Source organism: Neopsephotus bourkii, unplaced genomic scaffold, assembly GCF_033783945.1.
Source record: "Neopsephotus bourkii isolate Nb327-2 ecotype Australia unplaced genomic scaffold, CSIRO-AGI_Nbou_v1 NB_214, whole genome shotgun sequence".
NCBI lineage: Eukaryota > Metazoa > Chordata > Aves > Psittaciformes > Psittacidae > Neopsephotus > Neopsephotus bourkii.
In genome coordinates this window covers 906199-932681 of record NW_026900726.1, presented here as the reverse complement: position 1 = coordinate 932681, position 26483 = coordinate 906199, and the positions used below count along the sequence as shown (strand labels likewise).

General features: G+C 39.1%; 1 protein-coding gene and 1 long non-coding RNA gene across 2 annotated transcripts in view; both read left to right on the top strand.

Moving 5' to 3' along the window:
- Positions 1 to 26483, top strand: part of LOC133207470 (uncharacterized) — a 285491-nt gene that overhangs the window by 97156 nt on the left and 161852 nt on the right. The gene's annotated exons all lie outside the window — the stretch shown is intronic.
- On the top strand, positions 11427 to 23193 carry CHMP2B (charged multivesicular body protein 2B). Its single transcript, XM_061344408.1, has 6 exons — positions 11427 to 11622; positions 14735 to 14826; positions 17413 to 17607; positions 19995 to 20097; positions 21163 to 21269; positions 21430 to 23193. The coding sequence occupies exons 1-6, from the start codon at positions 11589 to 11591 to the stop codon at positions 21541 to 21543; spliced, it is 645 nt and encodes a 214-aa protein (XP_061200392.1). The 5' UTR covers positions 11427 to 11588; the 3' UTR covers positions 21544 to 23193.

Here is a 26483-nt window from a genome sequence, read left to right as displayed (position 1 = left end):
TCAGGTGTCCTGTCTCTGCTTCCTCCCAGCTTCCAATGCCCCCCCTCGCTGCAGAGCATGAGCCTGAAAAATCCTTGATCAGGGTAGGTGCTACAGAACAACAACTTAAACATGGGTGTGTTATCAGCACTGTTCTCAGACTAAAGCTGAAACACAGCACTGCATCAGCTACTAAGAAGGAGAAAAGCAACCGTTACAGCTGAATCCAGGACTACTAACTTAGCAAGTTTTATTTCTATCCATATGTATTTACTTATTCAAGAAATCACTGCTTCCAAACATGAATACAGAAAGTATAAAGACATAAGAATACATATTCAACAGTATTTAGCTACAGAGCCGTTAACAAAATATGAAGTATTTAACAGTGAAGGCTAAAGTTAAACTGATATAATCTAACATGGACATAATTTCAGCAGTAAAATGTTATTTTTTTCCCTTCAAAAGAGGAATAAGCAAGTAACTACCATTACACTGTTGGAATGAATAGCAATTGGTGTTGATACGTAAATGAACAACCTGAACACAGGCAAGTCTTGGGTGACTGAACATCACCTGTTCACCTCCAATAGACTCATGCCCCTAAACAAAGGAGATTATTTTGAAAATCTAACACTTCACATAAAGGGCTTCAATGATTAAACGAAACATTATTTCAGTCATTTACAATCTAAGTAACTAAGAACCAGTACCTTTCACCTACCTGGCTACATAGCCTGAAAGTAAAATTATAGTAATGAACTGTCATTCTAGAACATGGGTCAGGACAGGACATTTAACCTTGTACTTCATTAGAGCGAAATGGTTGAATTAGTCAAAAACTACCTCAGAGGAAAAGACATTTTTGGATTGATATCATATGGCAGCTTCCCGTAGTGTGTTCCTAAATATACAAAACAATTCAATTTTGAATGAAATACAAACAAAATTATTACTACTTAAAAAGAAGGTTCCTATTTCTTCCTCAAACTAAGTATTTAAAAGACATTATTATTTCTTGGGGGGGGGGGGAGGGAAGGAGATACAATTCTATTTAGCATATCAAAGAAATCAGAAGAGAAGTCCTACTGAAGCACTAACTCTCCTTAATGCCCTTATTTTGCCTTCATTATGCCATTGATGTCCCATGACAACAACATTAATTTGCCATGGATGAGTTATGACCCACTGTTTCTTGCACAACTCAAAGAGCTCAAGGCAGGGTTTTCTTCTTGGGGTATAGGGGCCAGAAAGACCATGCACAAAACCAATGCAGTAGAAGGAGCAATTAAGTTACAGGTTGTTTTGCTGGAAGCAGTTAACCAGCTGTGCCTAATAAATTATTCGATTAGGCAAGATCCTATAGTTTTGACATCATTTGTAACCATGCATAAAACTAACATTCACTGACTCTGTATATTTACTTGTGTGATTATAACATTAATTTCTCCTGGCACTAATCATGGCACTGGCAATCCAGCACTATTGGGTTTTCCCTACAAGCGGTCAGCATCCTCACAGCACCTCAAAAACATGGATTAATGAAACACAACAATCCTGAGAAGGAAGTGGGAAATCATTGTTATTCATGTTTGCTGATGAGAAACAGACCTGTGCAAGACCACTTGCACATGGAACAGAAATGAGTAAGAGGCTGAAATTGAGGCATGTATACATCATGTGTGTGCATATATATACACACACACAATGGATATACACACATGTAAGTACATATACACAAAACAATTGAGCAGAAATATGCAAGAAATTCCTGAACTAGAAACCTGATATGCATACAAATACATATAAATAGGTAGAATACCATGCTAATGTGCACACTGTTTCTGGCACTTGCACTACTTGACTCAGCAGCTCTCCATTACCTCTATATGCATTACTGCATGCTTAGGAGTTGTAGCTATGGATATCACATTTCCCAGTCCCACACTGACTACACTACCCTGTCTTCTCACAAAGGAAAGGGGAATTTGCTCTGAAAAGCAAGCCAGATTACGAGGCTTTGCACAAACTTGAATTAAATACAAAGCCACTGTGAAACAGACTTCACAACCACTGCAAGTCTAAACAGCTGCCCCTCTTGATCACGTCCATTTTGTAAAAATTCAGGCACATGAGCACTCTTGATAGAGGAGAGCCACCTTCTCACGTGACCACCAAACTGTGACGGCTGTAACTGTGAGGATCAGAAACTATCAAAATGACTCAGAGGGCTGTCACATATCACATGTGACAAAGCAGTGATAAAGTGACAAAGATAACAATTTATAAGCTATTAAATGGAACACCATCAATAATGATTAGATGAATGCAAATTCAGTTTGCCATGGATAGTACATGTACAAAAAATTATAATTTCCAGGATACATTATTCTCAATGAGTCAATCATCCCTATTCCCTCACAGACCACTACTTCCAGAGGCTATTTATAAGTGAGACAAAATTGGTGTGCTTGTACCATCTATTTCTGTTACAAAAGCAAAGCATGTGATAATCCTCTATTGTCTTTATTAAGGCATTTCATGAACTTGAATGATAACAATGAGCACAAGAACTGTTTGTAATTCATACTGCAGTGAGCTAAATTGAAATTTGGTGGATTTGGCTAGCATTACAAATTTTGGTAATTCTGTTCAGGCACTTCATAACAAAATGCCTTGTTTATTAAGTGACGTAGTCAGCAGAATTCTGAACAAAACAGCCTGTTTCAGAATTCTGTCACTACCGCATAAAATACCTGTTGCACAGGCACCATTCCTAAAACAAAAATACTTGTAATTCACATGAACAGTTACAATTGGATCTGTTGCCAAAACAGCCGCACCACACAGAGCTGCCCCTCCCTGATTTTCCAGCCAGCTGCATTTCTCCCAGCCAGGGATACCCTCCTACTTGGAGGGACTTAGCAATCCTGAGCAGCAGAGGGAAAAATGCAGTTTAGTTTTTCCCCTCTGCTCCAAAGAGCAAGATTTCAGCATTTACAATTTGTTGCGTACTGCACAAAACCAGAGAGACAGTCATCAAGTCTTCCTTCTCAGCAGAACAGCTGTACCTGATTCATTTCCAAAACTGGAACAAGTCTTTATAAAAGAACTTTTCTGCTGGAAGAAAGATCAACTGCTTGCATACAGGTTCTGAAGAACTTTGCTGAACCAGGACATCAAAACCACCCGTGATTCACACTCTCCTTCTAACACTGGGCCAAGACCCTTGACTGTCATGTCGTCCTGTCATGCCCCCACACACACATTCTGGCAATTATAGCCATATCAGAATCAAGGAGTAAGTTTGCTTGTAAAATAGTATCACTAAGATAACAGTTGCTATGTTACTCACTTCGACAACTTGACACAAATTATGAAAAACGAAAGATCCACTAAAGAAACACATTTTTCCAGATACAATTTAAAGGTTAAGCAAGACAAGTCCCTTGAGCAGGGATCTAATTAGATCCAAAGGCTCAGCACAGGAGTCTTGATATTGTACAAGCAAAGAGGCTGCTCAACATTGCTTCTGTCAGCAACAGCTGAATCTCCCAGAAGGCTACAGATGCTTGCATGTGGATCCTGGCTGCCTTATTTTACCAATGAAACATCCCAATTAACTTATAAAGGGATTATCCATATGAATTCTCACTGAAATGAACATGGCCAAATGTCTTTCCTGGCTTTGTAGAATTGAATCCTTATTTATAAGTTGCTGAGCTCCTCCCCCCCTCATCCCTGCAAATGGCACATGTTTTACCCTAGCTGTATGAAGTGATGATGGCATTAAACGGTTAAGAAAGAAATTGTTAAGTGTGATGTAAAAATAGAGTTTGAACTAACCTGAAATAAACTGAATGCTTTTTTAAACAGTGAAACCAACACTGGTCTAATTTTTTCAAGACTGATTCAAACAGATACAACAAAGAGACTATAGATTCAACTAAAATCAAATGAGATTCAAAATTACTTCCAGAGTTGGTGCTTAAAACAAAGCATGCACAAGGGTCTACTATGCTGCACTCTTGCAGGGCATAAACCAGGTCTGCAATAAACTGCTCGATGCTGGTCATAAAGCTATGAAAAAAAGGCATATGCCATTTTTTATAACACTGCAGGGTCCAATGCAATATAAAATATATCTGGCTTTCTGGCAGTATATGCTTTGGGAACAGATTCTAGTGACTTTATATACGCTTTTGTGCTACAGGAACAAGTAGGCCATTAAACAGCTATAGCTATTCTCAAAGGACAGAATAAGTGACAAGCATTCCAAACCCCAGTGAAAACAGAAATCATTAACAAAAAGATCGAGATGAGAAATCCTTGATTCGACATTTCCAGTATGAAAAGATATTTTGTATTCCTTTTCCACTTAAAAGAAACATTAACTTTTCTAAAAATATTAAAATTACTGTCTTCACATGGATGCAAGAATACCATCACAACTTCACTAAATAAATGTTTGCTGCTTCTCACAGCTATTAAAAGATTGAATAAATATTCTAAAATATTGCAAAATCATCATAACTTAAAAACCCCATAATCTTACCTTCTCAAGGCATGAAGAATATCATGTACTTTGTTTAGAATAAAATATTAAGATACCCTCATTTTATCAAACTGTAAGAAAAAAAAAAAATCCCCTCCATAATCACCAAAATGCCAAAAAAAAAAAAAAAAAGAAGCTCCTACAGTAAGGACACACACTTTCATTTTCATAAGGCCCTGTCCTTGCCTTCTTTTTTCTTTATCCTGTTCCGCAAGAGTCTCATTCATTAATACAAAACCTCCACTACCCCACTTAGCAGAATAACTTATAGCTCTGCTTCTCTACTCCAGACTTATTTTTGAAGTATCTGAATTGAAATATTCATTATTTCTCTGCCATATGCCAATGGCATATACCTCTGCCATTAGCTTATAGATATTCAGCTCCACAGGGCAGTGCTGCCAATCTTTCACCTGCCCAGTGCTTCCAGGCTTCTCCCTTTCCTAAGCAATATGCTCAGCACCACCTTCACCTCCATTATTGAGGGTGATCAGCTGAGCATTATCTCCAGTTCCACATCATTTTAGCTGTATAAAGATCATAGAACACCCTCTTGTAGAGAACAGCTGTGCCAGACCAGCCTCTCCTTTTGAGGCACAAAGCTGAAGCTTTAGTCCAGATACTCAGTACTGTGTCACAAGTTGGGCACACCACCTTTTTTCACATCCCTGATTAATCCAACCCAGCTCCTGCAAAATCTTTTGCAAAAGGCCATTGTCTGAGATCACTGCTCTGATCACATCGCCATTTTCATGACTGCCTTCCAGGTGGTTCCTCTGCTTATTTCCCACAAAGAGCACATCTATTCAAGGCCTTCTCTGGCCTATCCCAACCTCCATACCACCACACATTCATAGTCCATGGTGACTCCTTCCTTCAGGTCTCATTAACTCCAGCTTTTAGCAACCTGTTATTAATTTTGTTTCTGCCGATCACATTTTGTCTTCTCCTTCTCATCATTGTCAGAAGGACTTCTTCACAGACTGACAGAAAAGTTTTGTTCAAAATGCTTAACACCTTTTTCTCTTGGCACCTATGCAGACAGTATGTGAGGCTACATAAGGAAATTTCTGGTTTCTTTTTTTTGCACTGACTAGTCTGTTGACATCCACATATTATTTCTGACTATACTGGGACAATATGTTCTCTGGGGGGTGGAATGGTTTCCTCCCCTGCTCCATATTTATGGCAGCCCTAACCCAAAGCAATCATGCTCCTAGGCAATAATATAAAACAAATAATGACTAGTAATAGCCTTAAACTGAATTTCCTAGGATTGCAATGCATTATTTTAGAAAAATTACTTGTAGTATCTTTTACTTGAAAAAAAATGTACCTACGTTCTCAGATCTGAAGCTATTAAACACAGGTCTTGATCTGTTAAATCTTGATATGTAGTGAATTGCAGCTAAGTTAAACATAACTTTACCATTAATGCAGCATTTTGTCTGGGAAACATACACTGCATTCTATCTAAGATACACATAGAAAGTACAAACAAGAAGAACATTACTGAAAATGTCTTCTTTTTTAGGATCAACAGAATCATAGAATCATAGAATGGTTAGGGTTGGAAAGGACCTTAAGATCATCAAGTTCCAAGCCCCCTGACATGGGCAGGGACACCTCACTCTAAACCATATCACCCAAGGCCTCGTCCAACCTGGACTTGAACACTGCCAGGGATGGAGCATTCACAACCTCCCTGGGCTACCTATTCCAGTGCCTCACCACCCTAACAGGAAACAATTTCCTCCTTATATCCAATTTAAATTTCCCCTGTTTAAGTTTGAACCCATTACCCCTTGTCCTATCACTACAGTCCCTAATGAAGAGTCCATCCCCAGCATCCCTATATGCCCCCTTCAGATACTGGAAGGCTGCTATGAGGTCTCCACACAACCTTCTCTTCTCCAGGCTGAACAGCCCCAACTTTCTCAGCCGATCTTCATATGGGAGGTGCTCAAGTCCCCTGATCATTCTCGTGGCCTCCTCTGGACTTGTTCCAGCAGTTCCATGTCCTTTTTATGTGGGATTTGGGTTAAAGGCAAATTATTTGAAAACAAGTTACTGAGGCAATATTCAATCAAAGTGACTACTATCAGCCACAAATATATGGGACTCTCTAACTACCTAGGGTAATAAGTCTTGTATATTATTGCTGGGAATTCCTTCAAAACCCGAATCATTTTTCATTTGCAAGGCTCTCCTAATTTATTTTCCATGGTTGAGAGGAATCTGCTGCTAAACTAAAAATACAGTTTTGCCCCCCATTATCTCTGCACATAAAGAGTCACAGAGCTTTAGGCTAGAATTAACATGAGATAGGCTATTATGACTGAAGAACATTTAGCAGTCCCTGTTGACTTTGCAGTTTGTAGTAATAAATATCCTCCCCATAATCTCTTGCTCTTTTTTCTGAACTTGATGCCTTGAGGAGCTCTTGAAGCCTGTGATAAAATACTAACACTATTCACCTATTTTGTTGGTAGCCTGGATTTCCTTCTCTCCTTGGGCAAAGTCATTTAAAGAGATGGTATTTGCAAGCAAATGCTTTTAAAAGTATAACCCTTGATTTCATGAATGCCTTAAAGAAACCCAATGTCCTGGTGTACTCGATTACTGAAGCAAAACTAAACCTGCTTGTAAAAAGGAATGGCACTTTTTCATAATGAAGTGTTCACTCCTTCACAAAGAACCTTGCAATCAGATGTGAAGGTTATAAAACATGTAGTCTGCCACTCAGAAAGATCTTATCATCACCAATCAAGATAATAATTAAAACCAGATCTTTATAAGGAGGGGCTAGGCATTTAGAGGGTTTCAAAAAGTACTGAACTTCCTGCACTTACTAAATGGTGTAAAGTACTTATACTTTATTAAGAAGATGCTGAAAGGGACTGAAACTAAGGTGCAACCTTGCCTACATATGTATCTATCTTTGACATGCTATTTCCATGCAGCAGAAAAAAACACCAACTTACTTGGCTAGTCTCACATATATTAAAGGGGATGAAAGATGTTAATATTATTTTTCTCTCCCAAAATTGTTCACAAGCACATTCAAGAGTAAAAAATTAAGATGAAGACAACATCCTTTAAATGTTCAGAGCTCCAGTTCCTAAAATCTGTTCAGCAAACTACAGTAATATTTCACATTTAAGATACTACAGTTTTTAAGTCTTTCTCGCAAGCTTTCAGTTACTCAGAAGTCCATGAAGTGAATTTGGTTGGTTATCAGGTAAAACATGTACATCACAGAGCCCCTCACATAAGACAATTTCAGTCTCCACAGATGTCACACAGTCCTCACAAGAGTAAGTTAAATCAAACCACACTTCCACACCTAAATGCGTATTTCCCTCTATCCTGTACTGTATGCTGTAAGGCATAGATAAGTAGTGGTCTATTAGCAATTGATCCTTTTTACACACAGAACGCAAGAGACAATTAAGTTACACATAAGACCAACAACATGCTCTGCTTCATGTACAGGCCCAATTCAATTTAAATTGTGAACAGATGGGAAGCAATACAATCACTTATCCTCCCCTACCCCTTCCCATTTCACCTTCTTCCCAGCATCCCACATTTTGTGCCGATGGAGTGTGTTGCCATCACCTCTCCACCCTGGAGAGCACGCTCTGACTTCCAAGTACCATGACTAATGAAAGCAATTATAACATCATGATACACAGGCAGACTTCAGCAGAGCCATACGTTAAAACAAAGCCATAACATTCACCCTGTGCCACCAGATTCTTGCTCGGGAAAGAAATTAAAGTGTTGAACTGAACTGCACCCTGAGCTTCTTTAGGGTCTGCAGCTCTCTCCCTACCTTTTCCCTTCTGTCCCTCTCCTAACTCAGCCTACCTTCATGCAACAAGGTGCAAGGTTATGAAGCCTTTAGAACAAAATCTCACAAACTCTTACATATATAAGTGCCATGTCATTTGATTTCAGTGGAGCTCTTCCAGAATAAAGTAAAGCATTAGTGAGCCCTTGCAGGATTTGGAAGATGGCCAGTTGCTAAGGCCCAAAACACACTCTTCTTGTTACCTTATTTTACACCATAAGTGCAGTTCCTCTCATATAACACTAGACATATACCAGTCATCTCATTCAGGGTTCTGTAACTTTAAACTTATCCATTTCATTCTTTACTATACATGTCCTCATTTAATTTCCTTATATCTGCAGATAAGAAATGAGACAGGCCCAGAATAGATCAGAGTACTGAATTTGGGTCATCATCCACTGAGCATCCCAAGACAGTCTGCTATAGCTTGTCAGCAAAAGTTCACTTGCAATATTTCCCTCACCCCAGAAAGAGAAATATGGACTAATAACTTTCATTAGATCAGCCAGAAAGCTTGAAAAGATTTAAAGCATAACCTCGAGAGTTTCTCAAATGCCTGAAAGCTTACCTCTGCTTTTTCTCCTGAGAGCACGTCAGAAAAGTCCTTTCCCAAGTCAGCCACTTTTGCTACTATTCTAAAGAACAGTACCTGACAACACTGATTTACAAAGATTTCTTCACAGCAGCCATTTCATCTGAGCACATTTAGCATGAAACAGACTGAGCTTAGTCACCTGGTTTTAATTAACAATATGCTTAAAATACTCCAAAGGACCAATTCTAGAGTAGCTTACAGATAGATTTTAAAACAAACAAATAGATGCACACCCTCCCCACATATCTTTTTCTATAGTGTAGCTCTGAATACAGACCACCTTTCCTGATGCTAATCGACTTTAATTTTTCATACTTTGATTTGAAGATGCTCAGATTAATTCAGGATTTTGTATCACCCTTCTGAACCAGTTTTTGTATCTCACTTCACTCTATCCAACAAACAGAAACTACACAGTCTTTTGTTTGCTACTGACATTTGCATAGTCACTAATGAAAGGCTATTTATTCCATCTGGTTGATTTCTGAACTTTGTCTCCAGCATAAAGGACTAAGACATTCTCTTTACATTTTAATTTACTAATAGAGACTAAAACAGGACATTAAAAATATAAAAGAAATACTGAAGATTAAGCATTGTTCTTTTGAAAGATAAATTCAAGGGCTTCTTTTATTGTATCAGTACTACCAAAAAGATTCAATCAAGTATAAAATAGCATCCCAGCATTCAGGCTTAGAGCACAGAAAAAAGTGACACTAGGCAAGCAATAGCTCAGCCATACTTTTTTTATTGCAATCATGAAGTCTATTATGGACATCTTTGTTTACCTCATCACAAGCAAACATTCATGAAGAAATAATGTGGAAAAATATTTTTCTGGTCTCACAGCTAATTAGCATGATCTAAGAGTAGCCATAGTTAAGATGTCTGACCTCACTCTCAAGGAAAGTGGAGAACTGAATCTAAATTACTCTCCTCCCCTTCATCTGTGCACTTTCAAAGCCAGGATTTCAGTTTTGCTTACTAGTCATCCCTGACCAATCTGACCTAACACAGTACAGACATACAGGAATAATCTTGTAAAGGGTGTTTTATTTAACCTATCTCATAGTGAATCATTTATCTTCCATGGTATCTATGTCATCACACATGATCTGGATTTTACTCCAGCACGTTCAGTGAAAAATAAGTAAAAGGCCATGTGAAAACCAACAAAAAATTGCTATTTGCAATAAAATCAGTATTTTCAGAAAAAAAACAAGGAATGCTGACACAAAATACATAGTTTATACCTTCCTACATCCACATATATCTTTATGCAGCTATTATAATATTCTAATAGATTGTTTTTCTGTGCAAGGTTATAAAAATGTGACTTATTAGGTACTACCACAATAAAGTTACAATCCTTCCTCAGGTTAAATTTATCTCTAGCTATCAAAATGCATTACCACATTCCAATCATTTGGTTTTCCTTGCAAATTAATATAAACCCCTCCCAGTGCTTGTACTTAAGGTATATCTAGCTAGTATTCAAACCAATAGCTCTGTATCTTCTACTGTTGCTCTGTTTTTATTTCCTAAGGTCATTATGTGTACATAGATAATTGCTGATGATGAAACTACAGCTACATTATTGAATTACCTTATTAAAAATTAAGGATTGTAAGAAGACCCTGAAAAGCAAGAAAAATGTTATTTCTTTTTCCATACTCTCACATCTTGTGCAGCAGGGTAGCTGTGACCCCTAAAGGCTTATCTTAGAAAATGAATGTTATCAGTTATCAAGACAAGGTTGGGTGCGGCTTGGAGCAACCTGGCCTACTGGAAGGTGTCCCTACCCTAACCCTAACCCTGACCTTTAACGTCCCTTGCAGCCAAAAACGTTGTATGATTGTCCAGGCATGGCACTGGCTCCAGGCAAGAGCCCAAAGCGGTGTACTAGTCAGTGGCTGCTGGAGCACTGTGCTCAACACACGGCTCCTTCAGCTTGGCCCAGATCTCTACCGCTACCCATGCGCGAAGCTGCACGATGAAAGGCGGTGAACCCGAAGAGCATTATGCTGCCGAATTTAATTAATTTTTAATAATTAAACACAAAAACCCTCTTCCCGCCCCCCTTGCCCCCCAAACCATCCAGTCGTACACGGAGGGGGAAGCTACGACGGCAGAGCAGGGCAGAGCAGGGCACAGCACGGGACGGAACGGCCCGGCCTGACCCGGCCCAGACACGCCGCCACCAGTAGGGGCTTCCCCGCGCTCCCTCAGCCGGGGCCCCAACTATCCCCGGCACGGTTCTGGAGCGCCTTTCCCGCGGCCCGAGGGAAACCAAGCCCGTGCACCAGAGAGGAGCTCCTGCTGCTGTTGCCGCCGCCTCTGTCCCGTTCCGGGCAGCGACTTCCCCGAGCCAGGAAGCATCCCCCAAGCTCAAGTCACTCAGAGGCCGCCCCGAGCCGCTGGGGAAGGCGGGGTCAGCGCGGCGCGGCCGTCCAGGCCCGGCCCCGTCCCGCCCTTCGCCGGCGGGGAGGCGGAGCTGGATGGGTTTGCGCAGCCGGGCCGCTTCCTGGTCACCTGAGGAAGAGGTAGAAGCCCACTGAAGCGACAGTAGAGGTTTAGGGGTTTCAGGTGCGGCTCTCGCCATGGCCTCTCTCTTCAAGAAGAAGACTGTGGACGGTGAGTGGGGCGCTAGGCAGCCGGCTCCGGGGGGGGGGGCCCACTTGGTCTCCCTCTGCAGCTCGCAGTGGCTGCCCCTAGCCCTCGTACGGTCCCGGGCGCGGACTTGGCCCTGGTCTGGGCTCGGGGGGAACGGGTGCCCAGGGGGATGGTGGCGGAGGTGCTCGCGGGGTGGCCTCGGGCCCTGTGTCCCGGCGGAGAGGGATCTCCTAGAGAGAAGAGGAGGCCCCAGTCTGCCGGGGTGACTCACCAGCCAGGCGGGGCGGCAGGGTGTCCCTGGGCCGGCCTCTGGGACAGCAGGAGCTGACTCCTGGTGATCCCTCCCGGTCTGTGGGTGAGGGGAGGAAGAGTAACAACGTCTCTCGTTGGTAGCGAGGGAACAGAACAGGCCCGCAGAGAGTTGCTGGAGCTGAGAGCGAACAGGGGGGCGAGCGATGCGGGCCTGCGGAAGCCCTCTGTGTGCGCGGCAGGAGGCGGCCGAGCATGACAGCAGGCTTCGGGAGCCGCTGGAGCCCCCTCGGCTTTGTACGAGCGTTTTAAAACAAGTGGGTCTGGATGCTTTAGTATGTGCTCTGTCAAAACGCTTAAAGTTATGCAGAAATAATGATCTCCAAAGTAAAGCCAAGAAAAGGTCGCTTGCCTGACAGCAGCCCTGCGGGCAATCAGCTCTCCAAATGTGCACTAAATGGCTGTGGGGCAGAGGCTGGCTGGGGCTTGGTGAGCCCCAGAGCTGGCTGGTTGTTGGGCATGTTGGGTGCCCTGTGACAGATCAGGTGGTCCATGTTTGAAAATGACTCGCCAAAAATGACGCTGTGCTTGAACCAATTGTATGTCACTAAGGGGGAATACGTATGTATCCCGCTTGTCCCATTTTTGGTGCTCGGGGTTGCAACAGCTGGGAGGGGAGGAATATGGAGATGACACTAAGCTTCCATGACCAAGGCAGGTTGTAGGAGCTAGGTCAAGCCCTGCTGGGTATCTCTCGTCTAACCTGTTCTAAGGAACAGAGGCACTTCCTACTCTGGTGTGCAAAGCTGTGGGGGTGACTACTGGCAAAAGGCTGCCTCAGGAGTACTCCGTCTTGTATTCTGCAAAGCTACGAATTTGTGTCAGTTATAGAGAAACAAGAACCAAGTTCTTATCTTAGCCTTAACTTGACAAAAAAACCCCAACAAATAAAACAAATGAAAGGGCCTTTAACTGCGGGTAGTTGTTTCAGTTTATTGCTGTCCCTAGTTTGAGCCACTGTGAGATCAGAAACAACAGAAATAAGCATTGTGCTCACCCTTATTGTCTCATGATTGAAGTATAGTTCTTGTTTCTTATCATCTTGAAGTTCCTACTTCTCAAGCTTTATACGCTAAGGGATTTTTTTTTAATAGCTATTGTACTTAGAAAATACAGTCTTGTATGTAGCTGTTAAGCTTTTTCATTTTCACAAGTACAGCTATGTTAGTAATATATGTTTGTCTACCTTCAAAATTACTTGCCTGTAGCATTGTTTTCAGAATAATGTTCGCTGCTGCTTTGCTAGTGTGAAGAATGAAGTGTTATATTCTGTGTCATCTTTCAGCTCTTTGTTATTGTCCATAGAAAAGCCTACATCTCCTGAAGATGCTTTTTGTCTAGGTCTCAGAGCAGTAGTAGTAGTACTGTAAAAACAGCTCTCTCTTTCATGAAATTTGTTTGGAATATGCATTTATTTGGACAAAAATAATTGGTCATAAGGGATAGTGTATGTGCCCTCTTTAAAATGCCACCAAAGGTCGAGTTTTTTTCTGAATCAATTTAAGGTTGAAATAATTTCAGCAATGAATGTTTTACAGTGTTTATGGTTATGGGAACAAAGAACACACACGTTTCTTTATGTTTGTAGAAAAACTATTGCAAGTCTTAATACAGAACGAAAACGGTGGCAGCAGTTTTTAGAATTATCCTACATGCCTCTATTTCCATTAGCAGCTCTGATTCTTCTTATTGATTTTCACCTCCTTCAAACTTTGTAAATATAGTAGTGGTGCCCCACCATGACGTTACTTCTGTGGATTAGAAGAACAAGTCTAAACAAAAGTTTATGTGATGGTTCTCCTCCTCTTAATCTCCCACCCAAAGTTTATCTGGTATCATATAGACGTATACTTTAGGAGCAGATGAATTTCATCGTAAAAGTACTAACACCTTTCCTCTCCAGAAGTCAGAGGATGCTGAGTCAGATGCAAACCTCTTTACCTTTGTCCAAGTGAATCACACCTAAGCATGTGCTGTGAACTCTTAACAAAAGTTAATTGCAACCAGCATGATTAATGTCTGTATTGTGAATAATGCCATCTATAAATACTTGCTTTAATAAATAGATGTTACTGGTAAATAATTTTTAAATATTACAGTGGACAAAACTCCTCTGCAAGATGATAGTTGTACCTGACAGTGTTCAAGCTTCTGCTGGCTACACCATTTGTCAGGAAACTTAGGCCTCCACTTTCATATCTTAATTTCTTAAGCATCTGCTAAATGAAAAAGTTTGAACACTTTTGCTTTATAGTCTGAAGTGAAATTGGGCTGCACAGACGTGGTGCGGTTGTGGAGGAGAGTAATATCCAGTGAACAAGAGTAAGGACAGAGAAGAGCATGATCCAGACCTTGTGCCTGAGAATATCTTCACTGTTTAAATGGACTTGGAAGCTCCATAACTGCTTTGGGATGTCATATACAAGGTCTCTTCAGCTGGTCTATGTGTTGCAGTTAGGCCTGACTGATTGAAAAGCAGTGGGCTCATAATGAATATGTTATTGCCAAGTTAGAGATGAACTTGCAGAAAAGTGTGTGTACCCAGCTCTTCCTGTGTGGTTAAGGCTTTTGCTATGGTTGTAGTGCAAAGAAACATATTAGGGAAAACTGCCATTTTCCTACAGGATATGGCCTATGCTGCTGAAACAATGATTTGTAAACCTAAAATTGTATTTTGCTAATATTTCACTGATTTGAAATGCTGAAAGTTCAGTCTGAACAAAGGGAGTCTGTCAAACATACTGCATGTCTGCAGGGTGCTTAGCAGATAAGATGTTCATGTAGTATTGAAAACTTTTCCCAGCTATAAATATTTTCTTTCCAGATATAATAAAGGAGCAAAATCGAGAGTTAAGAGGTACACAGAGGGCTATAACCAGAGATAGAGCAGCACTCGAAAAACAGGAAAAACAACTGGTAAGTAGAGCAGGGAACTTTATTTTACTCTAAAACCAAACACACTGCTCCAGTACAACAGAAAACCTGCAGAGTTCTAAGGATACAACTCAATGTAGAATAATTGAACACTATCAAAGTTGTCTTCCCCTTTTTGAGTTTTTAGTTACTGAAATTGTGTTTGGAAAAAAATTTACTATCTAAAAGTAATGCTCAGTCTTTAAGATAGGAAAGGCCTTTAACTGTTTAGATAAAAATAACCATGTTTATTTTTCCCTCCATTCTCAGAAGGAACCTTCTGAAAGATAAAAAATGCTCTTACAATGCAGGCTTGTAAATCAGTGGTCTTGCAGTGGAGAAACTAACAGAAGTGTCAGTGCTATCATATTACCTAGTGGGAGAGAATACTTGAAAAGTTAGGATATCCTCAGTACCCCATAGGGACGTTATTTTAATTCATATACAACTTCCCTAAAACTAGCTGCTAATAGGAAAATCATCTGCCTAAATTAAGGTTTATTTAAAACTTTTTGTGTGTGAGCTATCAAGTATTCAGTGTATGGCTGTTGCACCTGTGTGGCAGTATAATTGGATAAATGGATGTGACAGATGGTGGCATTTTGATGCATGAAAGCATGCTCAGACTATGGGAAAAGCTATGCAAATCCAGCCACTGTTTCAGTAGTTACTGAGGTGTTCTTCCATGGCAGCAGGTTGTATGAATACCAAGAGCTAAGAATCATAAGCTAAAAGGGATCAGAGAAATTGTTTCTGGAAGTTTTGAACATGCAAGGTACAGCAGGTTCCTCATAGATAAGGCATTTTCCATATGAGATATTCTGACTCTGGAAATAACCTTAATTTTTGTGAATACTCGTGTTGAAATTTTGATTACTTGCCACAGTGAATTGTTTCAGAAATGCTGGATTTCTGAGGGGAAGAAGAAAGGAGAAGTGAAATATGTCTTTGAAAAAGTTAAAATTTGCTGTTAGGATGAGAGGATTAGTGAACGATAAATACTAATCTTCAGAGGCAGATCAGGTGAAAAAGGACCAAGGGCCTGTCAGTCAATCTCAAAACACTTTGTTGGGTACTTTCTTCAGAAAGACTTCTCTTTCCTTAACTGTGATGTACTATCCTGAGAAAACTCAGTTATATTAATTCTACATATAAAAATGCCTTAAAGTATGCAGACAGTTCTGTTTCAGTTCAGTAACCTCGTATGACTATCTGAATTTTGATTATTTTTTTTCCAGAAGAATGTAATTGCCGTTAATAAGCTTGCCCCAAGCTTCTTGGAAGCAAATAATGTATTGCAACTCTTTACCCAAATTATTCTTATGTAAGAATAAAATCACATATATAGGGTATGATTTCTCAGAGGGATTATCTGCAGTGACTTAGCAATGGTTGGTGTAGGTTTCTATTTAATTTTGAAAATCATGTTATAGATGCTACATAGGTATTTCATATCTGAGAAATCCCTATTTTCAAATGTTTGCTCTTAAAATTAGGCTGCAAACTAGTGTTTGCCAGTGTGCAAACTAATCCCTCCCATCTTTCACTGTTCTTGAGGTATAAGGAAAACAAACGTAATGTTCTTTGCATGCTACAGAAATGTGTTTTTGTGGTTTCTGTGAGCTACTTACAAAGAGACCAGTTTTGTGTATATTTGAGGCCTCTAATGTTTAAACAGCCCCATACTCTGTATTTGCTTATCTGTGCCTTCTTGGATTAAAAATAGTATATATGGCACAGCCTTTCAGAAATTATGGATTCACCAAGATGACTTTGTGCCATTGTCATCTCTGTAGTAAACTGTACTCAAGAGTTTTTCTAGTGGAAAGGCTGATACAGTAGGTTGGTTTCCTTTTATCATGACCATTTTGCCTATCTTGGAGACCAGTATTGCCTTTTCAGTGCAATATATCTTAAAAGTGCAGTTTTCTGAACCACCAGTGCACATGAAGTGAAGTAACTGTGTTGCCGTAGCATGTATATTCTTCTAAAGAATCACAGGAGAAAGCTAGTCTTTTTTTTTTTTTGGTAAAAATCAAAATATACAACTGTACATAGACAAAGAACTGAGCTATTATGGCAAGCCCTTCTTAAAAAGCCTGACAAAGAAAAATAAGCTGGAAAGTTTATATTACGAACTTACAAACCAGAAGGCATACTTTGAAAAATCCCAGCTGGCAGAATTATTTGTGTCAAACCTTTTCCTGGTACCTCCAGGCTAAATACCAACTTTTAGGTTTGGATGGTTTGGGTTTTTTGAAGTGTTATTCCCTATCCAGATATGTAATTGAAAGTGCACATATAAATGAATGTGGTGTTATGCAGATGTTGAAGTCTTTTTGGGAAGACTCTGCTACCATGCTATAATTCAGTTTTACTGTGTTTTCTTCTTCTGGTGAAGTCATAACAGCATTACATTTATTCTACTAAATAGTCTTGGTAAAAAAGCAGATATGACTATGTAACATTAAATGTCTTTAAAAAAAATCAAGAGGATAGTTAACTTTTGCAATTTAATTATTAGGCTTAATTATAGTCTTTGAATGAATGAAATATCTGTAGAATTGATCTTAATACCTTTTTTAACAGGAATTGGAAATAAAGAAAATGGCTAAGACTGGTAACAAAGAAGCCTGCAAAGTGCTGGCAAAACAGCTTGTACAACTGCGGAAGCAGAAAAACCGAACTTATGCTGTTAGCTCTAAAGTCACTTCTATGTCAACTCAAACAAAGGTCATGAACTCTCAGATGAAGATGGCAGGAGCTATGTCAGCTACAGCAAAGGTAAGGTGTTACAAGACATTCTTTTACATTAGAATGCAGCATATGGTTGCAAAAGTTAGGTTGTGTTATTTTGGTTATGGTAATTTAAGGATAAAACCTCCTGTTTAATAAACCAAATGGTGTTGAGGATACAGTAGTAAAATGTAATTTGGTTCATACTATGAAATATTTACTTAGTCAATCCAGCCAGTTAGCACTTAACTATGCATATTTTCTTGGGCTAGATGTCTGTCAAATGTTAGCATGATAAAAATGAACTCTAATGCCAGTGGAAGAACTTCCTTTAGTACATAAAAAAATTCCCAAACCGTGCTGCTGGTGTCTTGCCTGTATATCTTGTCACAAGCACTTTTCACAGGGCAAAAGTAGGGCATGCTTCATCTAGAAATCAAGGCAGTGTTTAGCTTTATGGCTTGTGCAAAAAGTAGGTTATTGCTTCAGATCTTAATTTCCTAAGGAAGTCAAATCTGGAGTTCCCTGTCATTCTCAGTCTCTGTGTTCTAAAGAAACAGTATTGCATTAAGTTTTCTCACAAATCCTACTTCATGAAAGTCTGAAAAATCAGAGTTATCTGAGTTCATTTTTTTCATTTTTTGAGAAATTTTCCTATTTCCCTGAATTAATAAATAGGGAATTTGCTTTTGGCAGACAGGATTGTTCAGCTTGTGGTGTAGGAAACAGAGTTGGCACACATCGTTGTAGACAACCTGTGCTTTTATCATAGTCCAAGTTAAATCCAGACATGTGCCATTTAAATGCAGTAATGCAATGCAACTTAGCGCAAGAAGTAATTACTGCTAAGGCTTTGTTATCAGGTATCTTTCAGAAGCAGTGAGTTGGCAGCTGTCAGCCCTTCAGTGATACAGAGTTGTGGCTCTGCTGCAAACTTGCCATCTTTCCTGACTAATCCACAAAGGGGGGGGTTTGTCTGACTGTGCATCCAATCAAGTAAAACAGCTTACTCAGAATTCCTGCAGTGGTGTTGCTTGTGAACTAGTTGGTCTTGCTTTTTAATTATTACATGGTTAACTTGTTATCTGCAAGATAAATTTATCAAAACCAAAGTGTCAGTAGACTAATTGTGAAGGGTAAGTTGGTAGGAAAAAACCCAACCAAACAAAAATAAATTAAAAATAAAATAAAAAAATAAATTGACAAGCGTCAGAAAAGTGCTGTTGTTTGGAACACAGAAGGTACTTCTGTGGGCTAGTTTGTGTAACATTATTGGAGAGGATGGTGTTAAATTCTTTTGTTCACTTTTAAACTGAGTAGTTTTCCTTATCAACATGGAAAGTTTGAAAAAGTGTTCACTTGTGCATTTTGAACTTTATCAACTATTCTTAATCTCATACAACTGTCAGTGAAAAAATACATGGAATCAGTTACTTCAACAAGCAAGATAAATACATGAATTTGAAGCTTTCGAAGTATTTTCTGTATACTTTTTAGCATGTTTGGCACTAATTTTGGACAAAGTAAAGTCATCTACAACACAAAAGAATTCTAAAGAACCAGCACCCTCTAGATCCAGAGCAACTTTTTAAATTCGAATAATATGAGTGTGAACACTGTCTTTTACATTCAGGTAACATTAGAAGCATAATACATTGTCACTTTAAACAAACTCGAACACAAACACAGAAGAGCTTCAGTGAAGCTGGTAGCAGCTGTAGTAGCTTGATAGCATCCCTTTTAGTTAACCAACTCTTACCTTTTCAAAGCTGGTTGAAACTTTATGTCTGAATTGCTCACGTTTATTTTTAGGTTTAGATGTCCTATGAGAGGTACAATAGCTTGCTTCTTAGGAAAGAAGATAGTATTAAATATGAGTGCCTGCAAAGGTAATGCTGCATACTCGTAGTAAAACGTGATGTTTCCTACACTATTGCAAAAAAAATCGCTACGCATTACAGAGGTTCACACTAAGCTAATGCGTATTTCCTGAACACTTGGATATTTGTTTTTCAGAGAGATGTATTTTTTTCCATTAAATTGACATAAATAAACATTTGCAATTTAATGCCTAGGCTAGTGGTGGTTCAAATAAATATTCCTTACTGAGTAAAAAACCTGCAGCCATTTACCTCTTTAAGAGTAAGGCCATAGCGTGCAAGTTAAGAAGTGTCTCATTCTTTTCATTTAAATTGGGCAGATTTTTCATAATACACAGCCAGGAGAAGGATCATGGTACGAAGAAGGATGCATATGTTTAAAAGCATATCTATTAGGATAATAGATAGCAAAATTTCTTATTAGGTGCAGACTGTACTATTGATCTGTTGCATGTCTATAATTTTTTATTAGAGAAGTCTGATTCCTTCTGAAGGTATATATTGGTATTTACTAATGTCTCGTTGTATGATAAAGGGTTTTTTTTATATTAATAGACAATGCAAACAGTTAATAAGAAAATGGATCCACAAAAGACACTACAAACAATGCAGAATTTCCAGAAGGAAAACATGAAGATGGAAATGACTGAAGAAATGAGTAAGTTCCACACTGCAAGGAGCAGCTAGCTCCAGCCCACACTGCTGTTGGAAGGGTACAACCTAGAAATACTGATGCTTGAAGCTTTATATCTACGATTAATGAGATTAACAGCAAAAGAGCAAATAAAACAGTGCATGTCTGAGCAGGGAGGCTGAGCTTAGGCTTTTTAGTAGATCTGTGTACCAAATCTACAGCCCATTCCTTCTCATCTTCATGCAAAACACCCATCTTACTTCTAGAAAGTACATACTGGAAGGGAAGACAGTTTAAGACCTGTTCAAAACCTTGTTGGCATAACTGGTAGGGGTACTTGAAAAAATGGCCTTTCTGTAGCTGATAGTTCTGCATGTGCTTGTTCTTCTTGGACACTTAACTTAGATGTTACTGGTAATCTGAGCTTTATATACATAGTGTTTTGTCTCGTTTTTTAATTTTAAGCTACAAACAACTTCTTGGGGAGTGGCAAGTTTCCTATTCCCAATTGCATCTGTCCACTGTCACTTTAATAATACCAAACTTCCTGGTGTTGCTAGCACAGTCTCCTTCCTGTCCTAATTCCTGTTACTGTGTTAGCTGAAGTAAGTAGAATAGACTCAAAAGTATATTGTTGAGCAAGATGTGAATACCTCAACAGTGCAGAACTGTTTTGTTGCAATATACATTGTTAGCCGAGTAGTTAACAATTTCTCAGCTTACTTGTAAGAAGAGGAGGAAAGGGATTTTTGTGGAATTATGTAAGATGCTTTTAAGAAAAGTTAAAATCTAGTGGGGAGGGAGCTAGATAGATAGAGCAACTGAACTATTCTGGTGAAACTGAATAGCTTTTATAACAGCAGGCATGCCTTACCCTGTTGTTGCTGTAGGTGTGCTCACAGGCTTTGCAAGGCAGAGGTGAGAAACTAATATACAGGTGCTTTCTGTTGGTATCTTACACAGTGGTATTACTAGTACATTCTGGGTGGGTAGAAGAGTAGGAGCAAGGAGGGTAGGTAATTTTAATAACCTTTTTCCTTAATACAGCATGGGTTTGGTTTTTATTTTTTTTTCTTTATTTCTTCTAAGTTAATGATACTCTGGATGATATTTTTGATGCTTCTGATGAAGAGGAAGAAAGCCAAGATATTGTTAACCAAGTGCTTGATGAGATAGGAATTGAAATCTCTGGAAAGGTATGGCAATTTTCATCCACTTCAGGTGCTTTTTCCCCTTCATTCCTTTTTTTTTGTTTGTTTGTTTTTTTAAGCAGCTGTTACATACAGTCATATTCTAGAAGTCAGCTTGTCCCAACATGCATTATTGTGACTAAATTCAATTTCTGTCTTCTTTTAGATGGCCAAAGCTCCATCAGCTGCCAGAGGCTTGCCATCTGCATCAACATCAAAAGCTGCTACCATATCAGATGAAGAGATTGAACGGCAGCTCAAAGCTTTGGGAGTTGATTAGCTGAATGGCAATATACAATCTGCTTTCTAATTATTCAGCTGCAGACAGATGTAAAAAGTGCAAATACTCTTTCAGTGCAACTGATGTGTAGGGAAACTTTGAAGCTTCAGGAATGACAACTTGAAGTTGGTACTGGGAGAAGGAGAAGGGAAGAATATTTTGAATCATTTTACTAGAAATATGCTTGGTATGTCCATTGCATGGAGTCTTTCTGAGCACTGGACCAACGAAAGATGTAATTCTAACGTTAAATTTATTTATACCAGATCTGAATCTGTTCCCTGAATTCAAAATCTTCTGTCTCAGTTCCTGATCTATCTTTAAAATTGTCTGTGGCTGCTGGTAATGCCTATATAGGATACATCATTTTTATAAAACTATCTCTATCGAAAAACTCTTAGTCTGTCATCTTAGCACAAATGAAATTCTTTGAATGAAAACTTTGCTCTTTTGAGGAGAAATAGCCTTGAAAGTCTAGCAAATTTAGGCAGAAAGAAAAAATATTTTATATATTTCTTTCAAGTTCCTGTATTAACTTTGAGTTGATTAAATAATATCTGGTTATTCTTTGTACCAAAAGGGAAGGATGCAGTCCTTCTGCAGTTAAAAGATTAAAATTTGGTAGTGAACTTTGTTGCATGAAAGGCACTGACGGAACTATATTGTACTGTAACATAGCTGGTTTTAATAGAATTGCTGTGCCTTTATGTATATAAATCTTGTAACTTAATTCTTTTCAGAGTGAGTCTTTGAAAAGTGAGTAAACTGGTAAATAAGATGCTTTCACAAAGACTACAGTGAGATCTCTGTGTGCACTTGATGGGACTCAGTGCTGAAGTTCAGAAGTGCAGCTTGTGCACTTGGGAAAAGGACATTTGCCTGAAACAACATTTGTATATATTTTACAGTATTTCTTAATGGAAGATAACTGTGCATAATTGTATTGTTTACTAAGATGCAATTGATCACATTGATAAGCTAAATGAAATCTTAGTTTTGAGAACAATTTTGGATGATACATAATAATTACTCCTCTGAACACTATAATAAGAGTGTTCTTGTTCTGTGAAGGTTTTTCTATGGTCTCTGAACCGCATAAGCATGATTCTAGCTGTAAGTAGAATGCATTGGGCTAATCAAGTAAAAACTGCTGATATTTTAAATAGATGACAAAGTCTGAGAACGCAGTTCCCGGTTGTGACTTCCTAGATAGTGTGAAGTTCCTCAGCCCTTTGCTCTGCTGGAGATTATTTGCCCCTCATCTGCGCTGATGTAGTGGGGCCATTCACTAAACAGAAACAACAAAATCATCTTGACTTTAAGAAGAGAAAAGCAAAATACCTCCTCCCAAGACTGAAACTGGGATAACTGTGGGGAGGACAAACTGCAGAGAGAGACTTTGCACTGCTATAGAAAATGTAGCAGGAAACCATAACCTCTATGATCTACTGTTGTTGCATCATCTGGGGTTTGGCATAGAAGTGCAGGTGTTTATTCTTTCTATTTGAAGGAAGTAATGGACAAAATATGCATCTGTGAGGTAGTAGGTAGGAATGTGTAAGTTTATATATTTCATATATCCACTATAAGGTGATTTTTGTTTTCTTACAAGTTTTGTAAAAATCTAATAAAAGGCTTTTTTTTTCCCACGATGACTTTGTCCTCTGTAGGGTTAGTCTTGCACATCTGCCTCTTAGTGGTCTTTGACCTCCTTTTAGCTGTGATAAATTTCATTTTGATCTGAGCTATAAAGCAGCATAACATTTGTTGTACTTGCTATACAACTTCCTTGCTTTAATTTAAACTCAGCATTTGGTACAGACTTGGTCAGCTGTCTCCGGTATGAAAACAGGCTGAGAAAGTTGGGGCTGTTCAGCCTGGAGAAGAGAAGGCTGCGTGGAGACCTCATAGCAGCCTTCCAGTATCTGAAGGGGGCCTATAGGGATGCTGGGGAGGGACTCTTCATTAGGGACTGTAGTGATAGGACAAGGGGTAATGGGTTCAAACATAAACAGGGGAAGTTTAGATTGGATATAAGGAGGAAATTCTTTCCTGTTAGGGTGGTGAGGCACTGGAATAGGTTGCCCAGGGAGTTTGTGAATGCTCCATCCCTGGCAGTGTTCAAGACCAGGTTGGACGAAGCCTTGGGTGATATGGTTTAGTGTGAGGTGTCCCTGCCCATGCGGGGGGGGTTGGAACTTGATGATCTTAAGGTCCTTTCCAACCCTAACTATTCTATGATTCTGTGATTCTATAACTGCATTTCCTTCTGTCTGTAACTGTAACCAAATAGTGCTCTTAGCCTTGAAGGAGAATCCATCATGTGAAATTAGGTATAAAATTTTACTGATTGACTGTATTTTGATTGAACACTAAGGTTTATGGCCTTTCTGAATGAAATTGTCTGCACTTTCACCTTGTAATGGCCGTCAAAATAGGGAATAATTCTGAGGTATCTATGTGGTATTCCAATAACATGAATAAAGGTATTGCTTTTTGGTGTCAGTAAGACTGCTGAACTAAGGCTACTGTCAATACCTAGTGTTTCTGTTAACAGTTACCTTTTAAGTCCTGCAGCTGTAATCTGTATAAAACACTTTAAGTAGCAGAGTGAAAAGTGGTATAGGTTTGCGGGCTTGCTTATATTTGTTTCAAATATAGTTAGTACCTTGTAGCTCTCTATAACAAAATTGCATCCCCTACGGAGGAACAAATTCCTTTGTAAATCACTCTTAGCAGGCTGAAAAATACCCAACCCACTCAATCCTTAAACTCCTTTATCTTTGGTGACACCTTACTAGTAACTGAATTTGAAAGTCCTCCATCCAAGAACAGCAATGCAGTTGTGCACACACTTAAGAACGTGTCCAGTGGGGCAGACTGAGGTCCTTGAATCCTTCACAAGTGCCCATAAGCAATGCCCAGGAAAATACAAGAACAAGATAAACATAGATGGCTCTTCCTCCCCTAATACTCTTCCAGCCTGTTCTGAATTCAGAGAGCTTCCAGAGCAATATATGTTCCTCTGTATACAACAGCTTGGGGTGGCTTTCTCATCTGTGACCTTGTCCATATAGAGAAACTTCTGGCACCCACATTTTTTAGCAGGGAAGTTCCATAGATTTTACCCCACCACATGAAAAAACTACCACTTGTATTTTTCCAGCTTCACATATTTACTCTTAGTTCTTAACATGAGGCAGGATGGTGAACAGCCTGCCTCCATCCAACCTTTCAACACAGCTTATGGTTCAGTAGACCTTTATAGCATTCAATGCACACACACTAAAAGACAGTAGCTTAAACAGTTCCTCTTAACCTTTGGTCACCAGTTTTGCCTGTATTGAGGTCTTTTCTAGGTCTGTTGTGTCCTTCAGATGAGAGGGACAGAATGCTACACAGTACTCCGGAGGTAGGTGAACCACAGGTATATGCACTGTGACAACATCTTGTTTTAGCCTCTATTCTAGTTTTATCACCCTGCTGAAAGTTACCAGGGGAAAATTACTAGGAAAAACAAACCACCCACAAAGAAAAATAGTGCAGCCCATGTTAGTCAAATGGGCAACTAAACCCTTACTTGCAGGTTTATAAAGCTACCCCTCTTACCTAGGCTTATCTAGAGTCTTTTCCCAGCCAAGTGTGATTTGTGACAATTAAGTTACTTTCTTTAAGTCTAATGGCTGCAGCTGCAGCACATTAAATTGATTTCATCCGGCTTTTTTCTTTAAACAATTCTGCTCTAATTTGTATTTCTGGGGCAATGGGTAGATGTGTTTAAATGGTGGCTGCTTCCTCCACTTTGCCTTTGTTATTCTTTTGCAAGAAAGTGGCATTATTTGTCAGTTTTTATTTTATTTTGCTATGCTTCTGCAATTAGCCTCCACTGGTTAAAGTAAGTTTGCTCTTGAATTAGCTATTACAATGTGCTAAAATGGGTAAGTGCGTCAGCACAATACACAACGGAAAAAGTGTTACCAAAACAGAACTACAAACCGTTACCTGGAATACCAAATGTATAAGAATACTTTATTGGATTGGGGAAGGAGGTACAGGCTTATAGCATTTCCACGAGCCTTTTGTAATTAAGAAAATAATTTAGAATATAAATAGGTTTTATATATATCTGATAGTTTCAACATACATAACACCAGATCACATAAGATGAAAGGTACACAAATGCATGCCACCACCTTCACTGAGTGCGAATCTTCTCAACTGCATTCATCTTTCATTCGTTTGGAAAGTTTATGATCTGTTGATAAATGGGGTGAATAAAGGCTGCAGCTTGGTCTTTCCCTGCTATAGTAGATAACCTATGCTAGTGATGAGAACAGCCTGGAGAGAGTACACAACGCAACACTTTGAGTTCTCAAATTGAAGTATTCTTTCAAATTAAGGGGTTACAGTAATGCATTCATCCGTAAAAATGTATTCTCTTTAAATCTAGGAGCCTGATTTCCATAGCTGAATGGAGCTATGGTCACTGTAATAGGTATCATAGGTAATTTAACATACACTAGAGAGAGAGCACTTAACTTGTACATGTTGATTCTAAGTGGTCTTGAATATTAAACTCCTTTTGCTTTCTGTGGGCCTATTATCTAGATATTTTCTAAATCATCTGGTCTGTTTTATGAAAACAAAAATGTACCTGGCCGGTACTACTGCTGTGTACTCACTTAATTTCAGCCCTGGGAAAATAGTCAGAAAATACGTATATAGTAATGGGCGATTCGAATAACAATAAGCAAGGCTGATGAGATGACTGGATAATTTATCCCTGGTGAATACTACAGTCATTAATTCTGCTTTCTCAGTGCCTGACTTTCTGATAGCTTGAGCTCTGGCACTGGATTTGTTTCTCCCAATTATCTCTCTAGGCTAGGGAATGACAAATAAGGGATTATTTTCAGTTGGTGGGGTGTAAGAGAATGGGA

Coding starts and splice junctions, on each gene's coding strand:
- CHMP2B (XM_061344408.1), top strand. CDS start 11,589: ATGGCCTCTCTCTTCAAGAAGAAGACTGTGGACG. Junction 11,623..14,734: donor CAAGAAGAAGACTGTGGACG/GTGAGTGGGGCG, acceptor TTTTCTTTCCAG/ATATAATAAAGGAGCAAAAT. Junction 21,270..21,429: donor GAATTGAAATCTCTGGAAAG/GTATGGCAATTT, acceptor GTCTTCTTTTAG/ATGGCCAAAGCTCCATCAGC.